The 24,848-nt window shown below is 43.3% G+C and overlaps 2 protein-coding genes and 1 long non-coding RNA gene across 5 annotated transcripts; 1 reads left to right on the top strand and 2 right to left on the bottom strand.

Annotated features, from left to right (window-relative positions):
* The first annotated feature begins 888 nt into the window (after positions 1-888).
* LOC119743511 (steryl-sulfatase-like) lies at positions 889-10,760 on the top strand. Of its 3 annotated transcripts, none has more exons than XM_038219933.1 (6): positions 889-1,055; positions 3,995-4,395; positions 6,167-6,289; positions 6,788-7,477; positions 7,843-8,124; positions 8,358-10,760. In XM_038219933.1, exons 2-6 carry the CDS (start codon positions 4,065-4,067, stop codon positions 8,750-8,752), a joined length of 1,821 nt encoding a protein of 606 aa, XP_038075861.1. In that variant the 5' UTR covers positions 889-1,055; positions 3,995-4,064; the 3' UTR covers positions 8,753-10,760. The 3 variants fall into 3 exon arrangements, with proteins under 3 accessions (XP_038075861.1, XP_038075862.1, XP_038075860.1); XM_038219934.1 differs by lacking the exon at positions 889-1,055 and adding an exon at positions 3,661-3,867; XM_038219932.1 differs by lacking the exon at positions 889-1,055 and having other exon boundaries at positions 3,911-4,395.
* A 6,805-nt stretch (positions 10,761-17,565) lies between these two features.
* On the bottom strand, positions 17,566-18,811 carry LOC119743376. Its single transcript, XR_005273008.1, has 2 exons — positions 17,910-18,811; positions 17,566-17,668 (listed from the first exon to the last, which is right to left on the bottom strand). It is a non-coding gene; the product is annotated as an uncharacterized LOC119743376 (long non-coding RNA).
* Positions 18,812-18,900: 89 nt separating this feature from the next.
* LOC119742739 lies at positions 18,901-24,353 on the bottom strand. The gene is made up of 2 exons (XM_038218907.1): positions 19,032-24,353; positions 18,901-18,927 (listed from the first exon to the last, which is right to left on the bottom strand). Exons 1-2 carry the CDS (start codon positions 24,351-24,353, stop codon positions 18,901-18,903), a joined length of 5,349 nt encoding a protein of 1,782 aa, XP_038074835.1.
* Between the last annotated feature and the right edge of the window lie 495 nt (positions 24,354-24,848).

Here is a 24,848-nt window from a genome sequence, read left to right as displayed (position 1 = left end):
AAAACACATTGAACAAAAAGGGCGTAGCGGCCTAAGTGTGGAAAAGTGAAATTTTTGATTTCACGAAAGGACGGGCATCCTTACTTATTAATTTCGGCTAATTAACCACTGTATTAATTATAATTACTGGGTTCAAATTAATTAAAGTTTACCTGTCAAAGAATTACGTCAAGGTTTCCTTATTGCATAAAGTTGTTGCAAAGAAGTAGTTTTTGCAGTTTAAAAAACGGAGAAACTTCTCTTGCGATTATCTCGAAAACGGTTTAAAATTTACTTCAAAATCCACATGCCCGTCCCTTCGTGAAACCGGTGACGAATTGTGCGACTGCCATTTTTTGACGGTCATTGACATGACAATAGGTCGACTAGAGTCGTTCGCACTTCCACTTCAGAACGCATGCGCTAGGTACGTCACGAACCAACCAACCAACCACTAGTCCTTGCTTGAACTTTCCCCGGGCTTAATTGAACGCTCAACTGCGGGCCGATCACGATCCTCACGTGGCGCCTTTATAGCCGTACACGGCCGTAGCCACTGACAAAACGCCAAAAAGTTTGAGATTTACTGCTTTTTAGTCAACTGCAAAACTCAAAAAATAGTTGGGCTGAAATATTAGCCTCAAAAATCCAATGAACTCAATAAATGATTACCTTTAGACTTCAAATAAAGTCAACTTTTAAATGCATGTCCACTTGAGATTTCCGCTGTCCGGCCGCCATATTTGTCCGTTTCTAGGGAACGGACAACGCATGCGTGACGTACTTCCACCAGTGACTCTGCTCCACGAGCAGGGTCTGTGGTGGCTGACCCAGGTGAGCCCCAGGAATAACGTCAGAGCTAATCGAACGCGTATAACGGCACGGGCTGACCCGCGTCGACCCGGGTGAGCTAAACGAACGCACCATGTACTGACATGATGAGTAGTACAGCACTGAGTTACTTCCGGGCATAACTACCAACATGACCGACCGGCTCTCATGTCTCCCCATGCTGTCCTAAGCCGCCGAATCTCAACGCCAAATTGCGGAGTGGCCGGCTGTCATCCTGTTTAAATGTAAGAAGTTCGCATTGTACTTTTTTTGTTGAATAGAAATGCGGTCACATACAACGATTGAACGAACGAAGTCCAGAAAGTAGGTCGCTTTTTGTTATGTGCACATGCATCGCGGGGAATCCAACGTTCCTCCTGTATACATGTGCACTGTTCGGATGTCTGGTTTGTAAATCATCGTTGTGACCTCTATTAATTCAAAATTGTTCATGAAGAAAAATATTGTATAGGCTACAATCCGTCCATACACATATTTAGTTTACCCCCAAAAGGGTACGCGTAACTGTCGCTGCCTGTCCAGCTGTTTTGTTGGTCGGTTGATTTGAAGATAGACAGAACGCGTCTCCGCTTTTTTCTTCAAAATTAATTATAGAGACGACAAATTTTGCTGATTTATTTATTCAATTCCTTGAATGTAGAGTCATTTAAGAGCCTTTAATGTACAGACACGTAAAACATGTATTACCGTCCCGCCTGCAGGCTACTACGTACATAATGTGATGGATGGTTTCCAAGGCCTCTTCCTAATCCTATTGTATTCTGCACGGTATAGGGCCCTACATTACAATTCCCAGGGTGTATTGTTGTTGGTCATTGCTCGGTATACCTAGATCGGTGTAACAAAGGTTGAGATCATTTCACTTGATTGTAAAAAAAAAAGTATACATGTACAGTGACCCTGTTGAGCAGTCTTCCATTACACATTGTGGAGTACGCCATTTTTTTTTCATTTCTGTATGATCAGAATGCATTTTTCGCAAGTATAAGGCCGGTTTAGGGTCAGCACAAAATAAACAATTACAAAAATGAGCCTACAACTTGTGCAGTTCACCGAATCATACAAGACACAGTCGATATTAAGTGCATTTTCAATTAACCACCGCATAAATTATGTTGGATATGCTTTCAATATACCATCTGTCACATGCGTGCAACACAACAATAGACCACAATCATAACAGTGTTTGAATTTGCAAGAACTGACCCAACCTCGACTCCATGGGCGCGTGCGCGTTCCTAAGATCGCGCCAGGCATGATGGGAACCAACATAATATGGCGCAGCAAGATCGTATCCATGGAAACGAAGTCGGAACTGACCCGGAATCTATAAATCACATAGCCAGTATCAACGTATAATGTTTATCTGTTTTACTGTGGTCTTGGACGAGGACTCGAGCCTGCATTTAACCTCATCACAATATCACCATGTCTAAAGGTAGGCTACCAAAAGTTTCACTACCTTTTCCAATTTGCGACTTTTCAACTCACACACGACATATGGCATTAATTACTTGTCCTTTCATTTAATTTCCTCCCGGAAATGATGGATCAGAGGCCTGTGACGGGACTTTTTTGAGAAAACTGTAGAATTAGAATTCTGAGGGAAAGTGCACGTGATCAACCGTGCGGCGTGCGGACTGAAAGAAAATCCCAAACTGTCCGGCGGAAATCGAAACCAGTTCATAAGGAAGCATTGTGCTATTAACATGCTCGATTAGTTTGCAATTGCATATGTTTATTTTGGCGGTTTGCTTGTTGAGGTTATGGCAGTTATAATATATAAATGCCACGATGGTTCAATTTTGTTTAACGCCCAATTTCTGAGGTAGTGGCGTTCCTACTTTTGCTGGTATCCAGACTGATCTCAACATATGACCTCTATGATCTCAAAGTGTCTCTTGTGGATTAGACTGGTTAATACCTACTTCACTCACCGACTATCACTTGTGAATTAGACTGGTTATCACTCACTGACTGTCACACCTGGCACCGCGTGATTCATGCACTTTCACGACACGTGTAGGCAATTAGTGAAGTCTCCATGATGAGCGAAAGTGGATTGTTCATGTCAATCTCATGACCACTGAAGCTTATATTTTACGAACTTTTTAGCCGCCCTAACTCATTTAAATAAAAAATTGTGCACACTGTGGGACCAGCTTTACTGTTTGCCCAGTCTTGTTTGTAGGTCTTGCTCTTTTGCCATCACCGCAAAATAACCATGGTGTTAATTGGGACATGCTGCTGTTATTTAGACAACAATGTCCCAGAAAAGACTGTGCATGATTATCTCTCAACGGTTAAAATGCAAAAGCATTAGAATTTATTGTCGAATGGTCTTCAGCGCGCTATGGGTGTGATTCCGTTTAACACAGCGAGTCCACGGGTTTTTGCACGGGTTTAGGCAGGATAGAAAATCGCGCCCATGTATACGTTATATCGATTTCAGATGTGACGTCATCGGGCTTTTATTTCTCATAATGTGATTACGAAAACGTGATGAGGGAACGGTCTTTAAAAACTCTGAATATTTTAGTGTTTTATTGAGGCTTTTTGTTTGTTTTTGAAATTGCTTTGTTCCTTGCTCTATTATGTGGAGACAAAGCTTGTTACCCATTCGCCAAAGGAGCCCATCGTACCTATACCTTGTCAAACCCTCATTGGTATGATGCACCGGTGTACTGCGAGGCCAAAGACGACTTGATTTCGAGTGTACATCAGTATAAATCCAGTTATAAACGACATGTCCTTGATCAGTATTGCTGGTAGACCTGTATATAAGCCATGCATGGCCAGTTATTACGAACATGTTTTATTTACGTTGTTTATGATTATCACTTGAACTGCTTTTGCACGTACCTAGTTCTATTTGTCCTCATTGCACTTCCCCCTGTATTGCGTAAATGGAGCATCGTGGCTATATAATGTTTCGTAGCAATTTATCGTTATCGCAACAATTTTTCACACGGAAAACAGAATCGATTGGCAAACAAATTTATGAATATAAACAAACACTTGTCACGGGTGCAACAGGTGCGTATAGTTTTAAATTACTATTTATACCTTGAACATTGAACCCACGTTGATTTTGTTTGCGAAACCGTTTTCGCATACATGTTTTATGATAGATAGAGCCTAACTGAGTGAATTTTACCTACAGCGAAGCCGAGAGTCTTGTGGAGAAGTGTTATTCCTCTTGGTGAAGTAGACCAAGAAGCACTACTCCGAAAATGAGGGATTTCAGCAAGGTTCTGGGAGGTAGCCTGCAGGGCACCAGATCGCGCACTACATCGGCCAAATTGCTTGTTTTGATTCTTGCGTGGACGTTTGCTCCAGCCGCACGTTGTGGCGACGCGGAATCCCGTCCGCCGAACGTTGTACTTTTCATAATGGATGATGTCGGGATGGGAGACATTGGATGCTTTGGTAACGACACGATCAAGACGCCTAACCTCGACAACTTGGCCCAGGAAGGAGCCAAACTGACACAGCACATGGCCCTGCCGTTATGCACGCCCAGTCGAGCTGCGCTGATAACTGGTCGGCTGCCAGTCCGATATGGTAAGTCGTTGCTCGTATAAAAGGAATGTCACTGATTGCAGCACAAATACGTTTCTTATTACCATTCAAAAGTCTTTTGGGAACAAAAGGCCGAAGTTGTTAAAATAAATAAAGTTAGCTTGGTTCCACGCGGTAACTTTCAAAGGCATAGAAAATAGCGCTGTATACACCACGAGATATTACTGTATGGCTTAGGCCTAATACATCTTAAAATGTGTGTGCTAAATGCTATATAAGCCATTTCACACTATCAAAAATTCCCGTATTGGACCCGGGTCGAAAACGGAGATTTTAGCAATCCCTTTCACACTAGCAAGAATCCGACACGGCTCCTACACAGGGTACAGTGCTCTACCCGGGTAAAATCCTACCCTGGTCGGGACCAGTGTAGACTGAGGCTCTACCTGGGTAGACAATCGAAATTTGTAGCTTACCCGTGTAAAGATTGGTAGTGTGAACGATCTCCGTGTTGCGCTTGACACGGTTTGCTCCTCCCCATTACTAGGGAGACAAGCAACAGTTGTACGCGGGACAAAGGCGAAATCTGCACACGTGCCAGTGATCAATTTAACATGCACAGTGTCGCGACCAAATTCGGTATTTCATTGTAGCATGGAGCTATTTAATAGCTCCATGATTGTAGCAACCGTGACAGTTGTAGCCCAAAAATCGAGCTACGCCGGACCTCGACAGAAGAATGGTTCTAAGTCCCTCAATATTCTTTGTCAGGAACCAGTCTTACCGCGGTTCCATTCACTCGTACCCGTGTTGGCTATGCGTAGTGTGAACGTTTCACGTGTTGCACACGAGTAAAACGGCCCGTTATACACGGCCAACGTTAGTGTGGACTCGCTAAAGGTAGTGAGGACGTTATGTCTTTCCAACCCGTGTTCGATCTTACCCGGGTACGCTATCGGCCTATTAGAAGTGTAGATATCTACACGGGTATACATGGTAGTGTGAACATGCCCATAGACACAGAACAAAAGGCTGATATGTTTCTTAAGACCTTCCGATGTTATCATTAAATGAATTCGTTCATGATAACGAAACAAATTCTTCGTCAAAACAAAATGTCACTGAGGTAGAAATATAAGCGAAAAAGGTACCACTGCATGCACAAAACTGATTTATGACTCATTAATGATATTTGATTAATGAATACATAGATTGGTTGCGGTACCCGCTGCTATATCAGATTCAAACCAGCCAGCCGACCCCGGCAAGCTCGGTGGTCGAGTGGTAAGACGTCTGCAGTAGTAAGCAGGAGGTCCGATGGGTGGGTTCGAGTCCCACCCGAGTGTTTTTTTCTCACAATCACTCGGGACAACACTGAGTATACAGTGTCTGGCAAACCTAATATTGAATTAATGATATTGCGTTTCCTCGTATAGGTCTAACTGATTAGGAGTCTCGATACTGCTATCGAATTGATAAGAGTCTGGATTGTAGGTGCACTTACCGACGACAGTCCGACTTTAATCAATAGTCTACCTTTGTAATCAAACAAAACCAAAGAGTTACATGAAATTACTACAGCTCAGAACAAAACCTTAGTTATAAACTGTAACGGCATTAGATAGTTGGTGAACCGTTGCAGAAGGCCTTGGGCCTGGTTTCTGCCGTAGGCCTTAACTTAAGTTTCTTCCTCAACAAAAATGTAGAATCTTTGAACTATGTCTTTTTACAGCCCCCCCCCCCCCCCAAAGGGGCATTGAAAGAATTACATGGATTTATCAAAGTTCGCTTACCAAGTTTGGTCGTCTTATAGGTATGGGGGCCGAAGGAAGGATGAGGGTGTTTATTTACATATCGGCGCGTGGTGGTGTACCTTCTAACGAAACCACGGTTGCCGAATTATTGAAAGACGCTGGATACGCTACGGCCATGATAGGTAGGTGTGTTAGGCAGTGGTGTAAGGGTGGGAGGGGGAGCATTTGGATCCCCACTCAAGGCCTGTAGCCCTACCCCTTGTGTCCCCACTCAAAATTTAGAGAAAGGCAAAGGTAAGCTTTTTGTTGTTAAAACCCATTGAAGCCCCCTTTAAGAAAACGAGGCCTAATAGTGGTCTGCAAATTGGACTCCAGTTTACTGGCACTAAATAAACGCATTGATTTTCACGTGACTTTGTTTTAATAAAGAAGTGATACGATTTTGGACCCAGGTGATAAAAATACAACTTTTAACAGTTTCATTTAATGGAAACCAGATCGGTCAATCTTGATAAGAGGGATATTGGTGCGTCCACTTGGGTTAACTACGAAGAATTCTGGCTGTGCTGTTTTGGGAAAAGCCTTATTGCAAGTTTACCCCCATTTCACACAAAATCCTTCTTTTTTTGTGTGAATATAGTTCTTGATGTCGTTTCCTCAATACTTTCCCTTTCCAACAGGCAAGTGGCACTTGGGCATTTCATGCACCGATGAGAATTCCTGCTCCGATCCTAATTCGCAAGGATTTGACTATTTCTACGGCCTTCCCATGACTAACCTACGGGACTGCGGAACGGAGAGCACCGTCTCCTATGCCTGGGCCAAGCCGCGAAGGGTATACGCCAAGATGGCGTACTCGGTACTTGGCGCACTGGCAGCCGCCATGCTCCTCAAGTGGATGGAATTAATTGGCTACAGGAGCGTTGTGCTGTTCCTGTTTGTAGCCCTCGCTGCCAACGGTTCACTCTTGATGCTCTGGAAGGCAATCAGGATCAACTGCGTCCTGATGGAGAACCGTGAGATCGTGGAGCAGCCACTCCAGTACGATCACCTGACCGAGCGCCTGCACAGCCGCGCCGTCCAATTCATGGAGAGCCACCAGCAGCAGCCCTTCCTGCTTGTCATGTCCTTCGTACAGGCTCACACGGCGCTTTACAACAACGACCTGTTCCGCAACCACAGCGTGCACGGCAGCTACGGGGACAACCTGGAGGAGATGGATTGGAGCGTCGGGGAGGTTCTGTCGTCACTCAAGAAGCTGGGCCTGGAGAGAAACACCTTTGTGTATCTGACGTCAGATAATGGAGGTCACGTGGAGGAGTTCACAGACGATGGCGAACGAGAAGGCGGCTGGAACGGAATCTATAAAGGTATTACAAACTCGATATGTGAATCAGGTGTCCCTATACAATCCAGCTTTTTAATATATCGCCGATCTTAATAACACCTTTAAAAGGTAGCTTGATTAGTTTGTTCAAACTCAACAATAAGGGCACAGCGAGTTTGATTCCAGCAGGTTGTCTGCCCACTCAGAAGCGATATATAGTCATCATTGCACTTTATTCGCTTTCCAAAGCCAGAAAAACTGAACACAAGTGGTTTCATCATAATATCGAGACAACCATATAGCAGTCGTTATATATACGGCAATGAGAGTGATCACTGAGTAAAATCTTGAAGAGTAAGCATATGACTTTGAAAATGGAACCCGTGACTTTGGGAATTTCTTATATAGGAGGCAAAGGTAACACATGGGAGGGTGGCATCCGAGTTCCTGCCATCGTCAAACTGCCTGGCGTCATCCCGCCAGGCACCGTGGTGTCTCAACCCACCCACCTACCGGACGTCTTACCAACAGTGGCCCGAGTCACCGGAGTCAAGCTGCCCACTGACAGGATCTACGATGGTCGGGACCTCATGCCATTACTGACTAACGACAGTAGCGAGATGACACATGAGTTTATGTTCCATTACTGTGGAGTCTTCATCAACGCGGTGCGGTACACGCCAGAAGGGGGTAAGTAATTGCATGATGGAGGAATTTTACTATAATTTTATAATGAATGAAAGAGTACAATGCATTCATCTTATTCTACCGTAGAACTGACCCCCAAGTTGGGATAGAAATACGTCATCACAGTATAAATGTTTCGTTGCAATAATAGGCCTACTTCTCATCGTGTACCACAGCTCGGAATTGATCAATTCACTGTGTTTTATTGACAGGTATTGTTTATGCCTCTTACGCAGGTGACACCACGTACAAGGTTCACTACACAACCAGTCGTCTCATTCCGGGGCCCCATGGCGTGCTGGGCTGCTTCCAAACCTACACGTGTGATTGCACGGGCTGGAGCACGGACCAGCACGACCCGCCCCTAGTGTACGACCTAACCAGGGACCCCTCGGAGGCTAGCCCGCTGGACAGCAAGGACCCAATAGTCGTAGAGGTCATCGGCAAGGTGGAGGAGGCGGTGTCCAGACACCGTCTGACGATTCCCGACCAGCAGTCGCATCAGTTCAGCGTTCTGCAGACGTTCCCCCGTCCCTGGGATCGCCCGCGCTGTGGGAGCTTTCCCTTCTACACCTGCACCGATCCGTATCTGAATCATTTTAAAGCTGACAAAAAAAAGACTCCAAGATAGTATATATTTTGGATTCCATCTATTCTAGTAGCGTATCCGTATTTTCAGTCTGGGAAGGCACAACTTCTGAAAAACAAACCCCCACTTTTTGTCTTTCGTAAAAAAAATACACCTCTTAAAACAGGGGAAGTATTTCTTTTATTTCCTTAAAAGAAATGAAAAAAGAGGACCAAATGCCCCTCTGGATACGCTAAGCTAATGTCGCATCGTCCTGGGTCAAAATTACATGGTTTTAACTGTGTAGTTAATTTCAATCATAGTAAAGTATCGGTATTTTCACTGAACATAGACAAATTAAGTAAAACTTAATGCATTTTATGGCTGACTGGTCTCGCTGTTAGCACAGCGTAGCCCGTTAAGAAGGTCGAGCTGTGCAACGTGGCAGACAGTGCAAGATTATGGTTAGGCCTCCTCTACAGTGCTTCCCTGCTAAATTAACTGGTAATCACCCTGAATGTCACTTAACGTTATGTACGCTTAATGTTCGTTCACTGAAAAATAAGTCTGCTGATTTTGTGGATTATGTTTGCACCAGTGGAGCTGACATCTTTGCACTGACTGAAACCTGGTTATTAAGGACATCGATTCTGCTCTTAGATCTGAAGTAACTCCGTCGGGTTTCAAGCTCGCAGATCACACACGTGAGAGAAGGAGGGGTGGTGGTACTGCTCTCCTTCTATGGGAATCGTTGGAGGTTAAAAAGATTGCCGCCGCAGAACAGACGCCCTTTGAATTCTCGGAATGGCTTGTGGGATCTGGATCTCAGCAGCTACGCGTTGTTGTCATTTACAGACCACCCTATTCAACTATATAACCATCCAGTTACAATGACTACATTTCTACAGGAATTTTCCGATTACCTGGAATCAGTTCTGCTGACTAGCGCACCACTGATAATTACTGGGGACTTTAACATTCATGTGGATGATGCTGACAACTATGAAGCAATACGGTTTTCTGAGCTACTGGAATCATTGAACCTTACACAGCATATTGATCAATCAACTCATGTTCTAGGACATACATTGGATTTGATCATTACCCGTAAATCAGAGACAATAATTGAACATACGCCTGTTGTTGATTATTTATTCTCAGATCATTATTCCATTTTGTGTAAACTTATTTTAAACAAACCTGATTTATCTGTAAAGGAGGTATCTTATAGGAAGATTAGCTCTGTAGACATGGATATGTTTAAGAATGAAATCTCTGAATCTGATTTGTGTAATAATGACTCAAGCCAAGGTAAATCTGATGATCTTGACCATTTGGCCATTTCATATAATACCATCCTTAGTGACATTGTTGATCATCATGCTCCTGTTGTTAAAAAAAACGATTATTGCTCGGCCCTGTGTACCATGGTTTAATGAGGAAATCAGAATTGCTAAGAAAATGCGTAGAAAAGCTGAAAGGAGATGGAGAACAACTGGGCTTCAGCGTGATTTTGATTTGTTTAAGTTGAACAGAAATAAGGTCATTTTCTTGATGAACAATGCTCGTCAGGATTACTATTCCAACCTGATTAATGAAAATAGTGGTGATCAACGGAATTTTTTTCAGGTTAGCAGGTCTCTGCTCAATCTTAACAAAAGCTCTCTTGTGCCACCGCACACCGATGATTCGATTCTTGCGAATGAGATGGGTAATTTCTTTGTTCAAAAGATTTCCAATATCAGGTTGAGATTGAGTAATGAGACCTGCTCACCTCAGTTATCTTCCTCCACACCCTCATCACCTAGGTCTGGGGGAACATTGACCGATTTTGTGCAACTTTCTGAAGATGTAGTTCGTAAGCTCATCTTAGGTTCTAGTAAGAAGTGTTGTATCCTTGACCCTATTCCAATGAAGTTACTTATTAGTTCTTTAGATCTGTTATTGCCTGTTATAACCAGAATGATCAATTCCTCTTTATGTACTGGTCATTTCCCAGCAGCCTGGAAATCAGCAGTGGTTTTACCATTGCTTAAAAAGCCTAGTCTAGACTTAAAGATTGAAAATTTTAGGCCTGTATAGATACAACAACTCAGTGGAAGGAGTCACTCGTGTTGTCTAGTGGATACTTAGCCTTGACCAATGCTGTCAAGCCAAGCTTTTTCCCTGAACTGTCCGGCAGCCGTTGCTGTCAAGCCAAGCTTTCAGTTCCCTGAACTGTCCGGCAGCCGTTTAACCCTACTTGTCACGGCAACGTACGCCGCTAGCGGCCCCCTGGCTAGCTCCGCTTGCCTGTACTGTACTTGTCACGGCACACGTACGCCGAGCGCTTTGCCGGTACGTATACAGTACCTACGTACGTACGTACTACGTGCACCCCATGCAGTAACCAATACGCAGTCGCAGTCGAGGCGAATGTTACTGTATACTGTACATGTACATGTACATGTTCTGTACATGTACGTGTACGTACGTCCGTGTGCGGATTTGTGTTAGGAGCATATCGCGCGCGCAGTACAGGCAATTCGCAAGCGGAGCTAGCTAGCCAGGGGCCGGGGGCTGCGAGCGGCGTACGTTGCCGTGACAAGTAGGGTAAAACGGCTGCCGGACAGTTCAGGGAACTGAAAGCTTGGCTTGACAGCAACGGCTGCCGGACAGTTCAGGGAAAAAGCTTGGCTTGACAGCATTGGTCAAGGCTAGTGGATACTACGTGAACTGTCATTGCTTTTCTTTTCATTCATTATTTGTTTAATTTCGTTCCCTTAAATAGTTTTTTTACAGCAATTTAGGGCATTTTGTTTAGTAGTTTGGAAATGTGGTTTGGTGAATTTTGTTTCTCAAAGTAAAACAAGTATTCAATTGTACATAATAGTAGTATAGGAGGCTCGTCTCGCAACCCGTTTCTGAGGAGGGTTTGGTGTAAAGAGGGAGTTTGGGTGGAGGGAGAGAGTTTTGGTGGAGGCAGGAAGTTATGTTAGATGGGAGGGAGTAGTGGTGGAGGGAGGAGGGATGTTGTGGATGGGCTGGAAGGAATGGTCGTGGGTGGAGGAAGCGGTGGAGTGAGGGGGAGGGGAGGATGAGGGAATGTTCAACATGTTTGGACTTGTTGATGGTCATAATAATAGGTAAGTGACGTCCTCAATGTGACATCACGGACATTCGGGGAAATCTGATGAGAACAATGGAATAATTTCGGACGAGTTTAAAGTCGCCGCGGTTGTCGCGCTGTGATTATTTGACGCACAGGGTGAAACATTGTATTGGGCGGCATTTTCTTCGAAGACGAGGGATTTTTTTTTGGCTTTTCCGCAAAGTTGCGGAAAGCCTTTGTTTTTGTTCTGTTTTTTTTTGGCTTTTGCGAAGAAGCCTTTGTTTTTGTTCTGGTTATTTTTTTTTAGCTGTTCCCAATTTCAATTGGGAACAGCTCTTTTTTTTTTTTTCTTTTTTTTTAGCTGTTTCGGTGTACACGCCGAAACAGCTCTTGTTAGCTGTTTCGGTGTACACGCCGAAACAGCTCTTGTTAGCTGTTTCGGTGTACACACCGAAACAGCTCTTGTTTTTGTTATTTTTTTTAGCTGTTTCGGTGTACACGCCGAAACAGCTCTTGTTTCTGTTATTTTTTTTTGGCTTTTCCGCATAGTGCGGAAAAGCCTTTGTTTTTGTTCTCATTTTTTTTTTTTTTTTTTTTGGCTTTTCCGCAAAAAAGCGGAAAAGCCTTTCTTTTTGTTCTCATTTTTTTTCTTTCTTCTTCTTCTTCTTTTTGTCGCCTAAATCCCATAGACTTTGTACACGTTTTTTCTCAGTGCCACTTTTGACATTTATCTTTGTCACACATCATTCAAAGTTAGCATAGTCATAGTCCTTATAGCAGAGATGTGCCCCGAAGAGTGACGTCATGGTGACGTCATCGACTAATTTATTATAGATTTTTGAATATATTTAATTTTTCCCATAGACTTTGTACACAAAACTTTAAAAAAAATTGTCGATTGTCAAAGGGCATTTTCGACTCTTTGCCAGTAATTCATTTACACCACTATTTGTCCAAGCAAAGACCCTAACTCAAACAACATTGTGTAATGATGACGTCATGATGACGTCATCAGGTGTTTATTTATAGGCAATTAAATTGTGACACTTTTAATATTAAAAAATGCATAAGAAATCAACCGTACTCGTCCGCAGCATCCTTTTGCTGGCAAGTGGTAGAATAGGTTGGGGTCTTTATTTCATTCAGTGTGCGTGAAATCACGTGACCCTTGCTTCCGGTCGAAAAAGGCTAAAACCGGAAGTGGCTTATTATTTGAAAGTGGTAATAGATATGAACTTGCTTTTAACGGTGTTAGTGTTTTGGCCGATAGTATTCTTCAAATCATATACCAATGACGTCATGCAATCTTCGAGCGCCTTCTAGCGACAGGTTAAAAAAATTCAAAAATGTATTTTGAATAGATGTCTGTGGCGAAGTTTGTCAGAATCGCCTAAATATTGGTGTATATGATGACCTTGACCCACTTAAGACTTTTGCGAAGTTTTAGGCGTATGACGTCATCAGCCTGGAAGTTCTAATGAAAATACCCTTTTTCTTTTGAAAATTCCTGAAATATCAACCATGGCAGTTTTTATATTTGTTTTTACTTTAATTGTCGATTTACGGGTAGGTCTAAAACATTTCGAAGTTTTGAGGCAATAAGCGAACTCGGACATACCCTGCGCACGCTTAAAACTTCAGGTTGACAATACCTCTGCTTTAAAACATGCACAGGACGTCCACAATGTACATGTTCATGCACGTACGTTGTACATACGCACATACATCGTTTGTCAGTCAGCCTGCAGCGCACGTGTGGCTGAGGTCAAATCCTGTCCACAGTGACCGTTTTAGCCGATTTTCGGCTAACTTTGACAGATTTTATGTTCATTCATGCGCATAGTCAGGGATGTATTATTGATAAAAAAAAAAATCATAATGCGGAAAAGCCCTGTGTTCTGTTGCAAACAGACATAGATCTCTAGTTTTTCCTTCTTCTTTTTGTCGCCAAAACCCCATAGACTTTGTGCACGTTTTTTCTTGCCTCCACTTTTGGCATTAATCTTTGTCAGACATCATTCAAAGTTTGCATAAGCAAAGTCCCTATAGCAAAGATGTGTCCCGAAGATTGACGTCATGGTGACGTCATCGACTAATTTATTATAGATTTTTGAATATTAAATTTTTCCCATAGACTTTGTACACAGAAATTAAAAAAAATTGTCGCTTTTCAAAGGACATTTTCGACTCTTTGCCAGTAATTCATTTACACCACTCTTTGTCCAAGCAAAGACCCTAAATCAAACAACATTGTGGAATGATGACGTCATGATGACGTCATCCGGTGTTTATTTATAGTCAATTAAATTGTGACACTTTTAATATTAAAAAATGCATAAGAAATCAACCGTACGCGTCCGCAGCATTCTGTTGCCGGCAAGTGGTAGAATAGGTTGAGGTCTTTATTTCATTCAGTGTGCGTGAAATCACGTGACCCTTGCTTCCGGTCGAAAAAGGCCAAAACCGGAAGTGGCTTATCATTTGAAAGTGGTAATAGATATGAACATGCTTTCAACGGTGTTAGTCTCTTTTCCAATAGCATTGTTCAAATCATCTACCGATGACGTCATGCAATCTTCGAGCGCCCTCTAGCGACAGGTTGAAAATTTTCAAAAATGTGTTTTGAATAGATGTCTGTGGCGAAGTTTGTCGGAATCGCCTAAATATTGGTGTATATGATGACCTTGACCCCCTTAACACGTGTGAGAAGTTTTAGGCGTATGACGTCATCAGACCGGAAGTTATAATGAAAAGACCCTTTTTCCTTTGAAAATTCCTGAAAAATCAACCATGGCAGTTTTTCTATTTGTTTTTACTTTAATTGTCGATTTAAGGGTAGGTCTAAAACATTTGAAAGCTTCGAGGCAATAAGCGAACTCGAACATGGCCTGCGCATGCTTAAAACTTCAGGTTGACAATATACCTCTGCTTTAAAACATGCACAGGACGTCCACAATGACATGTACATGCACGTACGTTGTACATACGCACATACATCGTATGTCAGTCAGCCTGCAGCGCTAGCGCACATGTTTCTGAGGTCAAATCCTGACCACAGTGACCGTTTTAGCCGATTTTCGGCTAACTTTGACAAAACATGCACAAGACGTCCACAATGTACATGTACATGCACGTACGTTGTACATACGCACATACATCGTATGTCAGTCAGCCCGCAGGGCACATGTTGCTGAGGTCAAATCCTGACCACAGTGACCGTTTTAGCCGATTTTCGGCTAACTTTGACAGACTTTATGTTCATGAATAGTCAGAGACGTATTATTGATAAAAAAAATCATAATGCGGAAAAGCCCTATGTTCTGTTGCAAACAGACATAGATCTCTAGTTTCCCTTTTTTTTTTTCTCCACTTTTTTTCCCATAGGATAACACGTGTTTTCGTTCTACAAGTCACTTTCGGCTTTTTTTCAAGTCCGATCGACTTCAAACCTGGCACACACTTAGACCACCATCTGAAGATGTGTGCCGAAACTTTTCGTCATGCTGACGTCATCACGTGATTTATTATAGAATTTTGAATATTTAATTTTTCCCATAGACTTTGTACACAGAAATTTTAAAAAAAGTGTCAATTTTCAGAGGGCATTTTCGACACTTTGCCAGTAATTCATTTACACCAATCTTTGTCCAAGCAAAAACTCTAATTCAAACAACATTGTGTAATGATGACGTCATGATGACGTCATCCGGTGTTTATTTATAGGCAATTAAATTGTGACAATTTTAATATTTAAAAATGCATAAGAAATCAACCGTACGCGTCCGCAGCATTCTGTTGCCGGCAAGTGGTAGAGTAGGTTGAGGTCTTTATTTCATTCAGTGTGCGTGAAATCACGTGACCCTTGCTTCCGGTCGAAAAAGGCCCAAACCGGAAGTGGCTTATTATTTAAAAGTGGTAATAGATATGAAATTGCTTTTAACGGTGTTAGTCTCTTGGCTAATAGTATTCTTCAAATCATCTACCGATGACGTCATGCAATCTTCGAGCGCCCTCTAGCGACAGCTTGAAAATTTTCAAAAATGTATTTTGAATAGATGTCTGTGGCGAAGTTTGTCGGAATCGCCTAAATATTGGTGTATATGATCACCTTGACCCACTTAAGTCGTGTGCGAAGTTTAAGGTGTATGACGTCATCAGACCAGAAGTTATAATGAAAAGACCCTTTTTCCTTAAAAAATTCCTGAAAAATCAACCATGGCAGTTTTTATATTCGTTTTTACTTTAATTGTCTATTTAAGGGTAGGTCTAAAATATTTCAAAGCTTCAAGGCAATAAGCAAACTCGGACATGCCCTGCGCACGCTTAAAACTTCAGGTTGACAATAACTCTGCTTTAAAACATGCACAGTCCACAATGTACATGTACATGTACATGCACGTACGTTGTACATATCGTATGTCAGTCAGCCCGCGCGCAGCGCACGTGTTGCTGAGGTCAAATCCTGTCCACAGTGACCGTTTTAGCCGATTTCCGGCTAACTTTGACAGATTTTATGTTCATGCATACGCATGTACATGTTCATTCGACCTGGATGAAACTCCTATTACGGCAGTCATTAATAAAACGGTCGAAACAGCTCAGTGTTTGTCCACAAACGCATTTCTAGTTAGCTGTTTCGGTGTACACACCGAAACAGCTCTTGTTTTTGTTATTTTTTTTTTCTCTTTTTTTTTCTTCCACTTTTTTTCCCATAGGATAACACGTGTTTTCGTTCTACAACGCACTTTTGGACTTTTTTCAAATCCGATCGACTTCAAACCTGGCACACATTTAGACCACCATCTGAAGATGTATGCCGAAACTTTTCGTCATGCTGACGTCATCACGTGTCACGTGACGTCATCCTCAAAGAGCATACTTTAAGGCCCTATATCTACAGAACCGGAAGTCCGATTTGATTCAAACTTGGTATGCAAGTATTCCGGGACGTGTTATAGACGAAAATTGCAGTGACGTCATGATGACGTCATCATGTGATTTTATATGAATTATTCAATTTTTGGACCTTTTACTCATATCTCATAAACGGAATGTGGTAAAATCGAAATTCTTTTTGTAACAGGTTTGTTAGGTCATAGATAGATGCACAAAATTTCGTAAAATGTGTGACGTTATCATGACGTCATCAAAAACGTGATTTTTTGATTCACATATAAGGGTATGTCCGATTGTTATGAAACTTGGTGGGTAGGTAGGTATAGATAACAGCATTGAAAATCTGAAGTGACGTCATCATGACGTCATCATCTGATTTTTTATGAATTTTTCAAATTTTAATATTTTCTTCAAATTTTGCAAAAAATGTATAAAATACGGTCCGATCGACTTCAAACCTGGCACACACTTAGACCACCATCTGAAGATTCAGGTCGAATCATGACGGCATCATGACGTCATCACGTGTCACTTGACATCATCCTAAATCTGCATAGTTTAAGTCACTATATCTAGAGAACCTGAGGTCCGATTGGGTTCAATCTCGGTATGCAGATATTCCAGGAAGTGTTATAGACAAAAATTGCAGTGACGTCACGATGACGTCATCATGTGATTTTATATGAATTATTCAATTTTTTTACCTTTTACTCATATTTCACCAATTGTAGCGGCAGCACTAAATCAATTTCGAGGTGCAGTCTTTTAGGTGTTCGTAGTGCTACTACTAGGGGTTTCGCAGGGGGTCACAGGTCACATCTAGGTCACAGGTCACATCTAGGTCACAGGTCGGTAACTAAGGAGTAAACAAGGGTCTCTACAGAAGCCGTTGATTATAACATCTCGCATTTATTCCATGAAAATGATTCGCAAGTCTTCCATGAAATGGTTCGCAGTGGCTTGTGAAATAATCCGCAGTGGCTTCGTGAAAACTGTGAATGTATAAACAAAGTAAATGTCCTTAAGTTCACAGAGTATTACATGAATTATAAAAGCATCGTACATAAATCATCACTTAATCGAAATTCCTAAATTCAATGGTTAAACATATACGAAAATCACACTCAATTTTGAGCTACAGAATGTCAAAACTGATCGCAGAATTATCGATAAAATGAATCAAATATATGGTTTACACTTCTTTCTCAAGAATTATAAGAGTCTCTAAATTACCTCCTTGCATCCTTTCCCTCTTATTTCAGTTTCTTGGGTCTCAAAAGAGACAAAACCTCAAACGATTCTCAGAAAATATCGTCCAAAGATGTCTGACATGAAGGGATTTTACATGTGCTAATGTGTGTTTGTTCGTGGCTCAGTTGTGTTCTCCAAAGTCATCTGACAGAGGGCGCTATACACAAATGCAAACTTGTGAATACATTAACATGGCTCCCCAAATTAGTGTAACTAATTTACAATCAGAAGTTATAGTAATCTAGACTCGTCTTGATCAACATTGTGAACATGCACTGATTAGACTAAAATGCAAAAATTACATGGTAACTGCTCCTTTAAGTTGTCTGAGTACATTGTACAAACATACAATAAATCATCTTTGAAGCATCTCACTGGTAATCATTTACCTTCGAACAAGATAAACTATCAAACTTCTAAACTCAAGTACTTTAAACAACAATAAACTAACAGGTTATCTAAGAATACAACTACTAAACACAACATGTATGTTGAAGCTTCTCAGGGCTCCTCGTCGGGGATTCCCCTGGTCTCCAAGTCCTCCACAAGTAAGACTAGCTTCTGAATGGGACGCTCCAGGAACTTCTCAGAATGGACTCGCTTTCCCTTGTCGTCCAAGTGGGGGTCACCAATAGCGAGTTTGACCCTCCTTACATGATTGTCCTCGCCTGGGAACACCTGAGCAATCCGAGCAAGCAACCATTGATTGCGAGGAAGATTCTCGTCTTTGATGATGACAATGTCCCCAATGTGAAGGTCATCCTGTGGTCGTATCCACTTTTGACGCAGTTGGAGGTTTTGAATAAACTCCTTCCTCCATCGTGACCAAAACTCATTCGTTAAGTATTGAACTCGACGCCATCGTTTGCGGGAGTATATGTCAGTACGCTGAAACCTTCCAGGCGGTGGCAAGATGATAGTGGATTTCATCGTCAACAGGTGATTTGGGGTAAGTGGCGCAAGCGAAGTTGGGTCATTCAAGTTGTCCACTGTAAGAGGTCTACTGTTAACAATTGCAGCTGCTTCACACATCAGTGTTCTCAAAGACTCGTCATCAAGCTGAGAGCCTGCCTGATGCATCAGTGGCCCCAGAACTCTACGCACCGAACGTATCTGTCGTTCCCATGCTCCTCCTGTATGGCTGGCTGATGGAGCATTCATCTTGACTTCATAGTGGCTGTAATCGCATCCCTCCTTCAGGAGAAACTGCCTCGCAGAGCTATGGTCCATTTCAGCGACAGCTTCTTTGAGCTCGGACTCTGCCCCAATGAAGTTCGTGCCTCTATCAGATCTCAGCTGTCGTATGGGCCCACGAATGGAAATGAATCTCCGTACAGCGTTGATGAAGGAGTCTGAGCTGAGACTTGCTGCTGTTTCGATGTGAATGGCACGTGTTGCCATGCACGTGAAGAGAACTCCGTATCTCTTTAATTCCTTTCTTCCTTCTTTGATGTACCAAGGACCAAAGAAGTCCACGCCACAGTTGGTAAATGGTGGTGCCGGTTCGAGACGGTCCTCCGGCAAGTCCGCCATCTTCTGCTCTTGAACTTGGCCGAAGAGCTTCCTGCATCGTACGCATTTGGATATGTAGTAGGAAACAGCCGAGCTACAGCCAATAATCCAAAAGCCATTCATTCGGATTTGATTCACGGTCATGCCCCGACCCTGATGTTGGGTTTGCTGATGGCAATGTCGAATGATCAATTCGGTGATGTGGTGCTTTCTGGGCAAGACAGCTGGGTGTTTGAAGTTAGAAGGAAACCCAGCCCTTCTAATGCGGCCTCCAACTCGCAGAATGTTGTCAGCATCCAGAAATGGGTCCAATTTGTAGAGACAACTCTTAGTCTTCATGACTTTGTTACGCTCTCGAACCTTGGATCTGCTAGGGTTGTCGCTGTTGACCTTGAGAGATTCCAGGATTTTGATTTCCTCTGCAAAGGCTTCTTTCTGCACCAGTCTCAGGATTTCTAGTTCCGCTTGGCACATGTCCTCTACCATCACAGGTTTGTAGAGAGGAATCGCATCTTTTCGTAGAGCCTGGATCGAATTTGGCTGTGGTTTCTTTATGGAACGCTTCATCAGGAGAGACTTGAACTTCAGACAAGTCGCTATAGCTCTCTTGGCTTGATGCCATTCAGAGAAGCGCTCAAGACGTTCAAGCTCGAATGTCTGCTTCGCAGTCTGTGTAGCAAGGCTCTTGACCTTCTTCACCTCCGGATCCTCTGGAGAAATGGTTGGACTGCTGGCTTCGAGTGTGATAGGAACCTGCTCTTCCCACAGAAAGTTAGGTCCAACAAGCCACCTTGATTTGTTCATCAATTCCTCAACTCCAAGACCCCTTGATCCGTCATCTGCCGGATTAACATCTGTAGCAACATGTCGCCACTGGGAAGGCTTGGTGTGGTCTCTGATACGCTGTACCCGATTCGCAACAAAAACATGGAATCTCCGTGCATCATTGGCAATGTAGCCCAACACTACCCTACTGTCGGTCCAGAAGACCTCATAGACATTCTCATACTCGAGCTCCTTCTGTAACAGAGCACTGACACGGACTGACACCAACGCAGCTGTTAGCTCAAGGCGTGGCACAGAAACTGGCTTCAGAGGACAGACTCTGCATTTCCCCATGACGAGGCTGCAGTGCACTCTTCGCTGGTCATCGGTGAGTCTCAGGTATGAACATTGGGCATAGCCAGTGGTACTCGCATCAGAGAAATGATGAATCTCTACTGATTCAACACGACCAAAATTCTCCGGAAGAAAGCATCGTCGCATCTTGAAGTTCTCTAAAAGAGCCAAATCACTCCTCCACCGTTCCCAAGTTGGCCGTAAGGATTCAGGAAGTGGATCATCCCACTCTGCCTGATTTCTGCACAGCTCCTGTAATATCTGCTTACCAACCAACAGAACAGGACTCACAAATCCAAGAGGATCATATACCGAACTGATCGTGGAAAGGATTCCTCGTCTTGTGAGTGGTTGGTCCTTCAGAATGATTCGAAACTGGAATGTGTCCGACTCGATACACCAGTGGACGCCAAGTGCTCGCTCGATGGGGAGAGAGTCGTGACGCAAGTCAAGATCCTTGATTCCTTTGGCACGATCCTGTGGCGAAACTGCTTCCATCACTTCTCGTGAATTGGAGACAAACTTATGCAATCGCAAACCACCTCTGCCACAGAGATCCTTGGTCTTCGTTATCAACTCAATGGCTTCTTCGCTGGTGGAAACAGATCTCAGACCGTCGTCCACATAGAAGTCATTTCGCACAAAGTTCGCAGCTGCAGAACCACATTCTTCTTCATAGCTGTTCGCAATTTGTTTGAGACCAAAGTTCGCACACCCAGGGGATGATGCCGCACCAAACAGATGGACATTCATCTGGAACTCCTTTGGTTCAGCTTCAGGGTCTCCCTTTTCCCACCACAAGAATCGAAGGAACTTCCGGTGGTCTGGAATCACATAGAACTGGTAAAACATCTGCTCTATGTCGCACATAAAGGCGATCGGTTGTTGTCGAAATCTACATAGGACACCCACAAGTGTGTTGGTCAGGTCAGGACCCTGTAGGAGATAGTCATTCAAAGACTTTCCTTCAAACTTGGCACTGCAGTCAAAGACCACTCTGATTTTCTCAGGTTTTTTCGGATGGTAGACACCATGATGGGGTATGTACCATACACAATCATCAGAGACATCAAGCTCGGAATCAGGAACCTTCTGAGCATAGCCACTCTTGATGATGTTATTCATGAAGGCATTGTACTCGCTGTGATACTGTGGGTTCTTCTTGAACCGGCCCTTTAGCTGCTTGAGACGCTGAAGAGCTTGAATCTTGTTGTTTGGAAGTTTAGGTTCTGTTTCCTTGAAGGGTAACGGCATAACGAAGTGACTGTCGCATCTTTGATGAATACCCTCCTCCATCTTGGTCAAGAACTTACGGTCGTCTTGAGACAGTGCAATCTCGTCTGACTTTCGCTCGGAGAAGTCTAGTTCCATCATTTGTGCAACTTCATAGGGACTGACCATCTCCTTTACACGACTTCTGAAGGAGAATTGAATGTTGTCAACATTCTCTTCTGTACATCCTTTCGGGCTTTCACCAACTGTCAAAAACGATGGTACTTCATGGATCAGAATTCTGTGACTCACACCGATGGGATCACAGTCGTCGACTTCGCACTGGTTGGGGTCTACAATACCGACGATGCCCCAGCCAAGGTCGGTTCTTTGACCATATGGTCCATTGTTGACAGGAGGAACGACATCACGAGGTGCCAAGGCACGCGGACAATTATAGCCGATGAGAATGCCTACTTCGCAGTCAGTCGAAGGCATCAACAAATCAGCAAGCTTCTCCAAGTGTGGCCACTTCCTGGCCATCTCTGAGGTCGGGATATGAGAACGGTTGGCTGGCATTATTTCCCTTGAGTATGCAGCTGGTAGCGAAATCTTTAGATGGCTGTCGAACCCACGCACTATCAGCCCATCTATCTTTCTGCTTGCTACCTTCTGATCCTCCGCAAACATGGTGGACAGCAGTAAATTGACCTTGGTACCCTGTAGATCCAATGCCTCGCAAGTGCTGTCCAAAATGAATGTCGTATCTGACTGAGTATCCAAGAGCGCATAGACCAGCCTCTCTTTCTCCGGTTTATCACGATGTGAGACCCATACTGGGACGATCATCGAACTTTTACAGCAGTTGCTCGTTCCACTAAGATGACTAACACCTGTGTGGGAGCTGACAGATGTTTGCTGCTTCTCAGAATTCTGCTGAGGATGTTTTCCACCTTCTGTGGGTTTCTCCGTCTTTCTTATGTCTCCATGAAGAGCTGTCGGATGAGACTTTGCACAGGTTTTGCACGTGGCTCTCCGTTTGCAGTGCTTTGACATATGCCCTTGGCTAAGACATCCGAAACAAAGCCCCTTTTTCATCGCAAAAGTCTTGCGCTCTTCCAATGGCTGTTTCAGAAATTCCCAGCAATCGCCCAAGTTGTGATTCTTGCTACAGAGAAGGCAGGACCTTGGATTCTGGATCCCCCTTCCTGTGTTGCTGTTCTTTGTTGCCTCATTCGCACTGGTTGAGAAGGAACTCCCTCCTGGGGTTCTTTTCCTTTCACCTTTGTCGTTTTGTCTGTCTTGTCCCCTGAGTCCTTGTATCGAAGTCACAGGGTCGCATGCAATCTTGGCCTCCAGTTGCATGAACTTTACAAAGTCGCTGAATGGAGGATACTTCTTCTGTTTTTCTTTGAACTCCACAGCCTTTCTAGCCCATTTGTTGATCAACCAGTCAGGGAGCTTGACGAGTACTTTTCTGTTCTCTCTTTCGTCATCGAGTACCTGGAGGCTACCAATTGTCTCCATAGCCACCTGGCACTGACCGAGGAAGTCAGCAAGATTTCGCATCCCAGTTCCATCACGAGGAGAGATCTTGGGCCATGATTCCAGCTTGTTGCGGAAAGCGTTGGCAACAACAAAGGGATCTCCAAATCTCTTCTCAAGAAGCTCCTTTGCCTTGTCAAATGCATCGTCAGTTGAGAGGAAGAAGTAGCCCTCTATGGACTCCTTCACAGTTCCACCCAGGTACTTTTGTAGGTAGTGGAGTCTCTCTGAGCGTGGGATGCCCCTCTGTTCGATGAGTATTTCGAAGGCACGCTTCCATCTTGGATACTTAAGGGGGTCGCCAGTAAATACACCAGGCTCTGGCGTCGGTAGACGACTCAGGTTTATCTGCTCTGCAAACGTCTTTGTGAGATCTTGCAGCGTAGTCTGTGGACTGGGCGTTCTCAACTCGTTTTTGATCTGCTGCTGTGATGTACTAGAGTCTTGGTCTGGCTGTGGAATTTCCGGTGTTCCTACTGGTGAGACTGACTTTACTGCAGACTCATCCGCTCCATGAGTAGCGTTCGGGGTAGGCAGGGATTTGATGTATTCTTCTACTAGTGAAGTTTTGCTGTCTGTTTCCTTCACAGCATCAATCACAATTTCAGCATATTCTTCTCGTTCTGCTTGCTCGATGGCCTTTAACCTTGCTTCGGTTTCATGCAGGTCTGTCAAAGTTTGGATTTTCTTGAGTTCAGCTTGTTGCCGTTCAACCTCTGCTCTCTGTTTTCCTTCAGCATCTGCAAACTCAAGCCTCGCTTTCAAGGCAGCTGCCTCGGCAGCAAGCGTTCCCTTGACCGAAACTCCTGAAAATCTTGAAGATTGCCTTGAAGATCTGGTGGCTCTTGAACGTCCGCTGAGGCGTTCTTCTTTGCTCAAGATATGATCTCTAATTTGCTGAAGAAGCTGTGGGTTGCAGAGTATTGATGTCAGTTCACTGGAGGGGGGTTGCGCATCTGGTGTTTCCGGAATTTCTGGTGTAGGAACGAGGAAGGGTGTAGGCGAAGACTGCTTTCGTTCTTCTGTTGAGTCAGCCATGGCGTACAGAACACATGTACTGATGTAGACTTACATGTATATCAAGTTTCAAAACTTAATCATCAAATAGTTAATACTATCTAGTATGTAACTCTTTGCTCAAATTCAATGGGTGTAAAATCAACAAAAGGTACAATTATAAACACAAATAAATTTGTGCAATCTACTTGTATCACCAAATCCAACTTACATGTAAAACAATTGCATATACACCATGTATGGTCAATGGTACACACCTATGTACATGTACATATACATGTAACTAGCACTACACATGTACATGCAATACTTGTAGTAAAATACACTTCGCATGTGAACGGAAAATGGCAAACAATGTGATTGATCTCAATACCACTATAATTCAGTGTACATGTATCGCATACAGTATATTTATATTCTGGAACAAATTCTGAATTGTTATCAACAAAGCTCAAATCAAATAACAATTTGCATCAAATCACAAATGCAAATTACAATTATGCAAATCAAAATGCA

This window comes from Patiria miniata, unplaced genomic scaffold, assembly GCF_015706575.1.
Source record: "Patiria miniata isolate m_02_andy unplaced genomic scaffold, ASM1570657v1 HiC_scaffold_6, whole genome shotgun sequence".
NCBI classification, from domain to species: Eukaryota; Metazoa; Echinodermata; class Asteroidea; order Valvatida; family Asterinidae; genus Patiria; species Patiria miniata.
The sequence above is the reverse complement of the archived record's forward strand: the minus strand, read 5'-3'. Positions and strand labels throughout refer to the sequence as shown.

What these genes read in the sequence shown, in the direction of transcription:
- LOC119743511 (XM_038219933.1), top strand. Translation starts at nt 4,065, where the DNA reads ATGAGGGATTTCAGCAAGGTTCTGGGAGGTAGCCTGCAGGGCACCAGA. An exon ending in TCGGCTGCCAGTCCGATATG is followed by an intron (nt 4,396 to 6,166) that starts GTAAGTCGTTGC and finishes GTCGTCTTATAG; the next exon opens with GTATGGGGGCCGAAGGAAGG. An exon ending in CTGGAACGGAATCTATAAAG is followed by an intron (nt 7,478 to 7,842) that starts GTATTACAAACT and finishes TTTCTTATATAG; the next exon opens with GAGGCAAAGGTAACACATGG.
- LOC119742739 (XM_038218907.1), bottom strand. Translation starts at nt 24,353, where the DNA reads ATGGCTGACTCAACAGAAGAACGAAAGCAGTCTTCGCCTACACCCTTC. An exon ending in GGGAACGACAGATACGTTCG is followed by an intron (nt 18,928 to 19,031) that starts GTGCGTAGAGTT and finishes TGTTAACAGTAG; the next exon opens with ACCTCTTACAGTGGACAACT.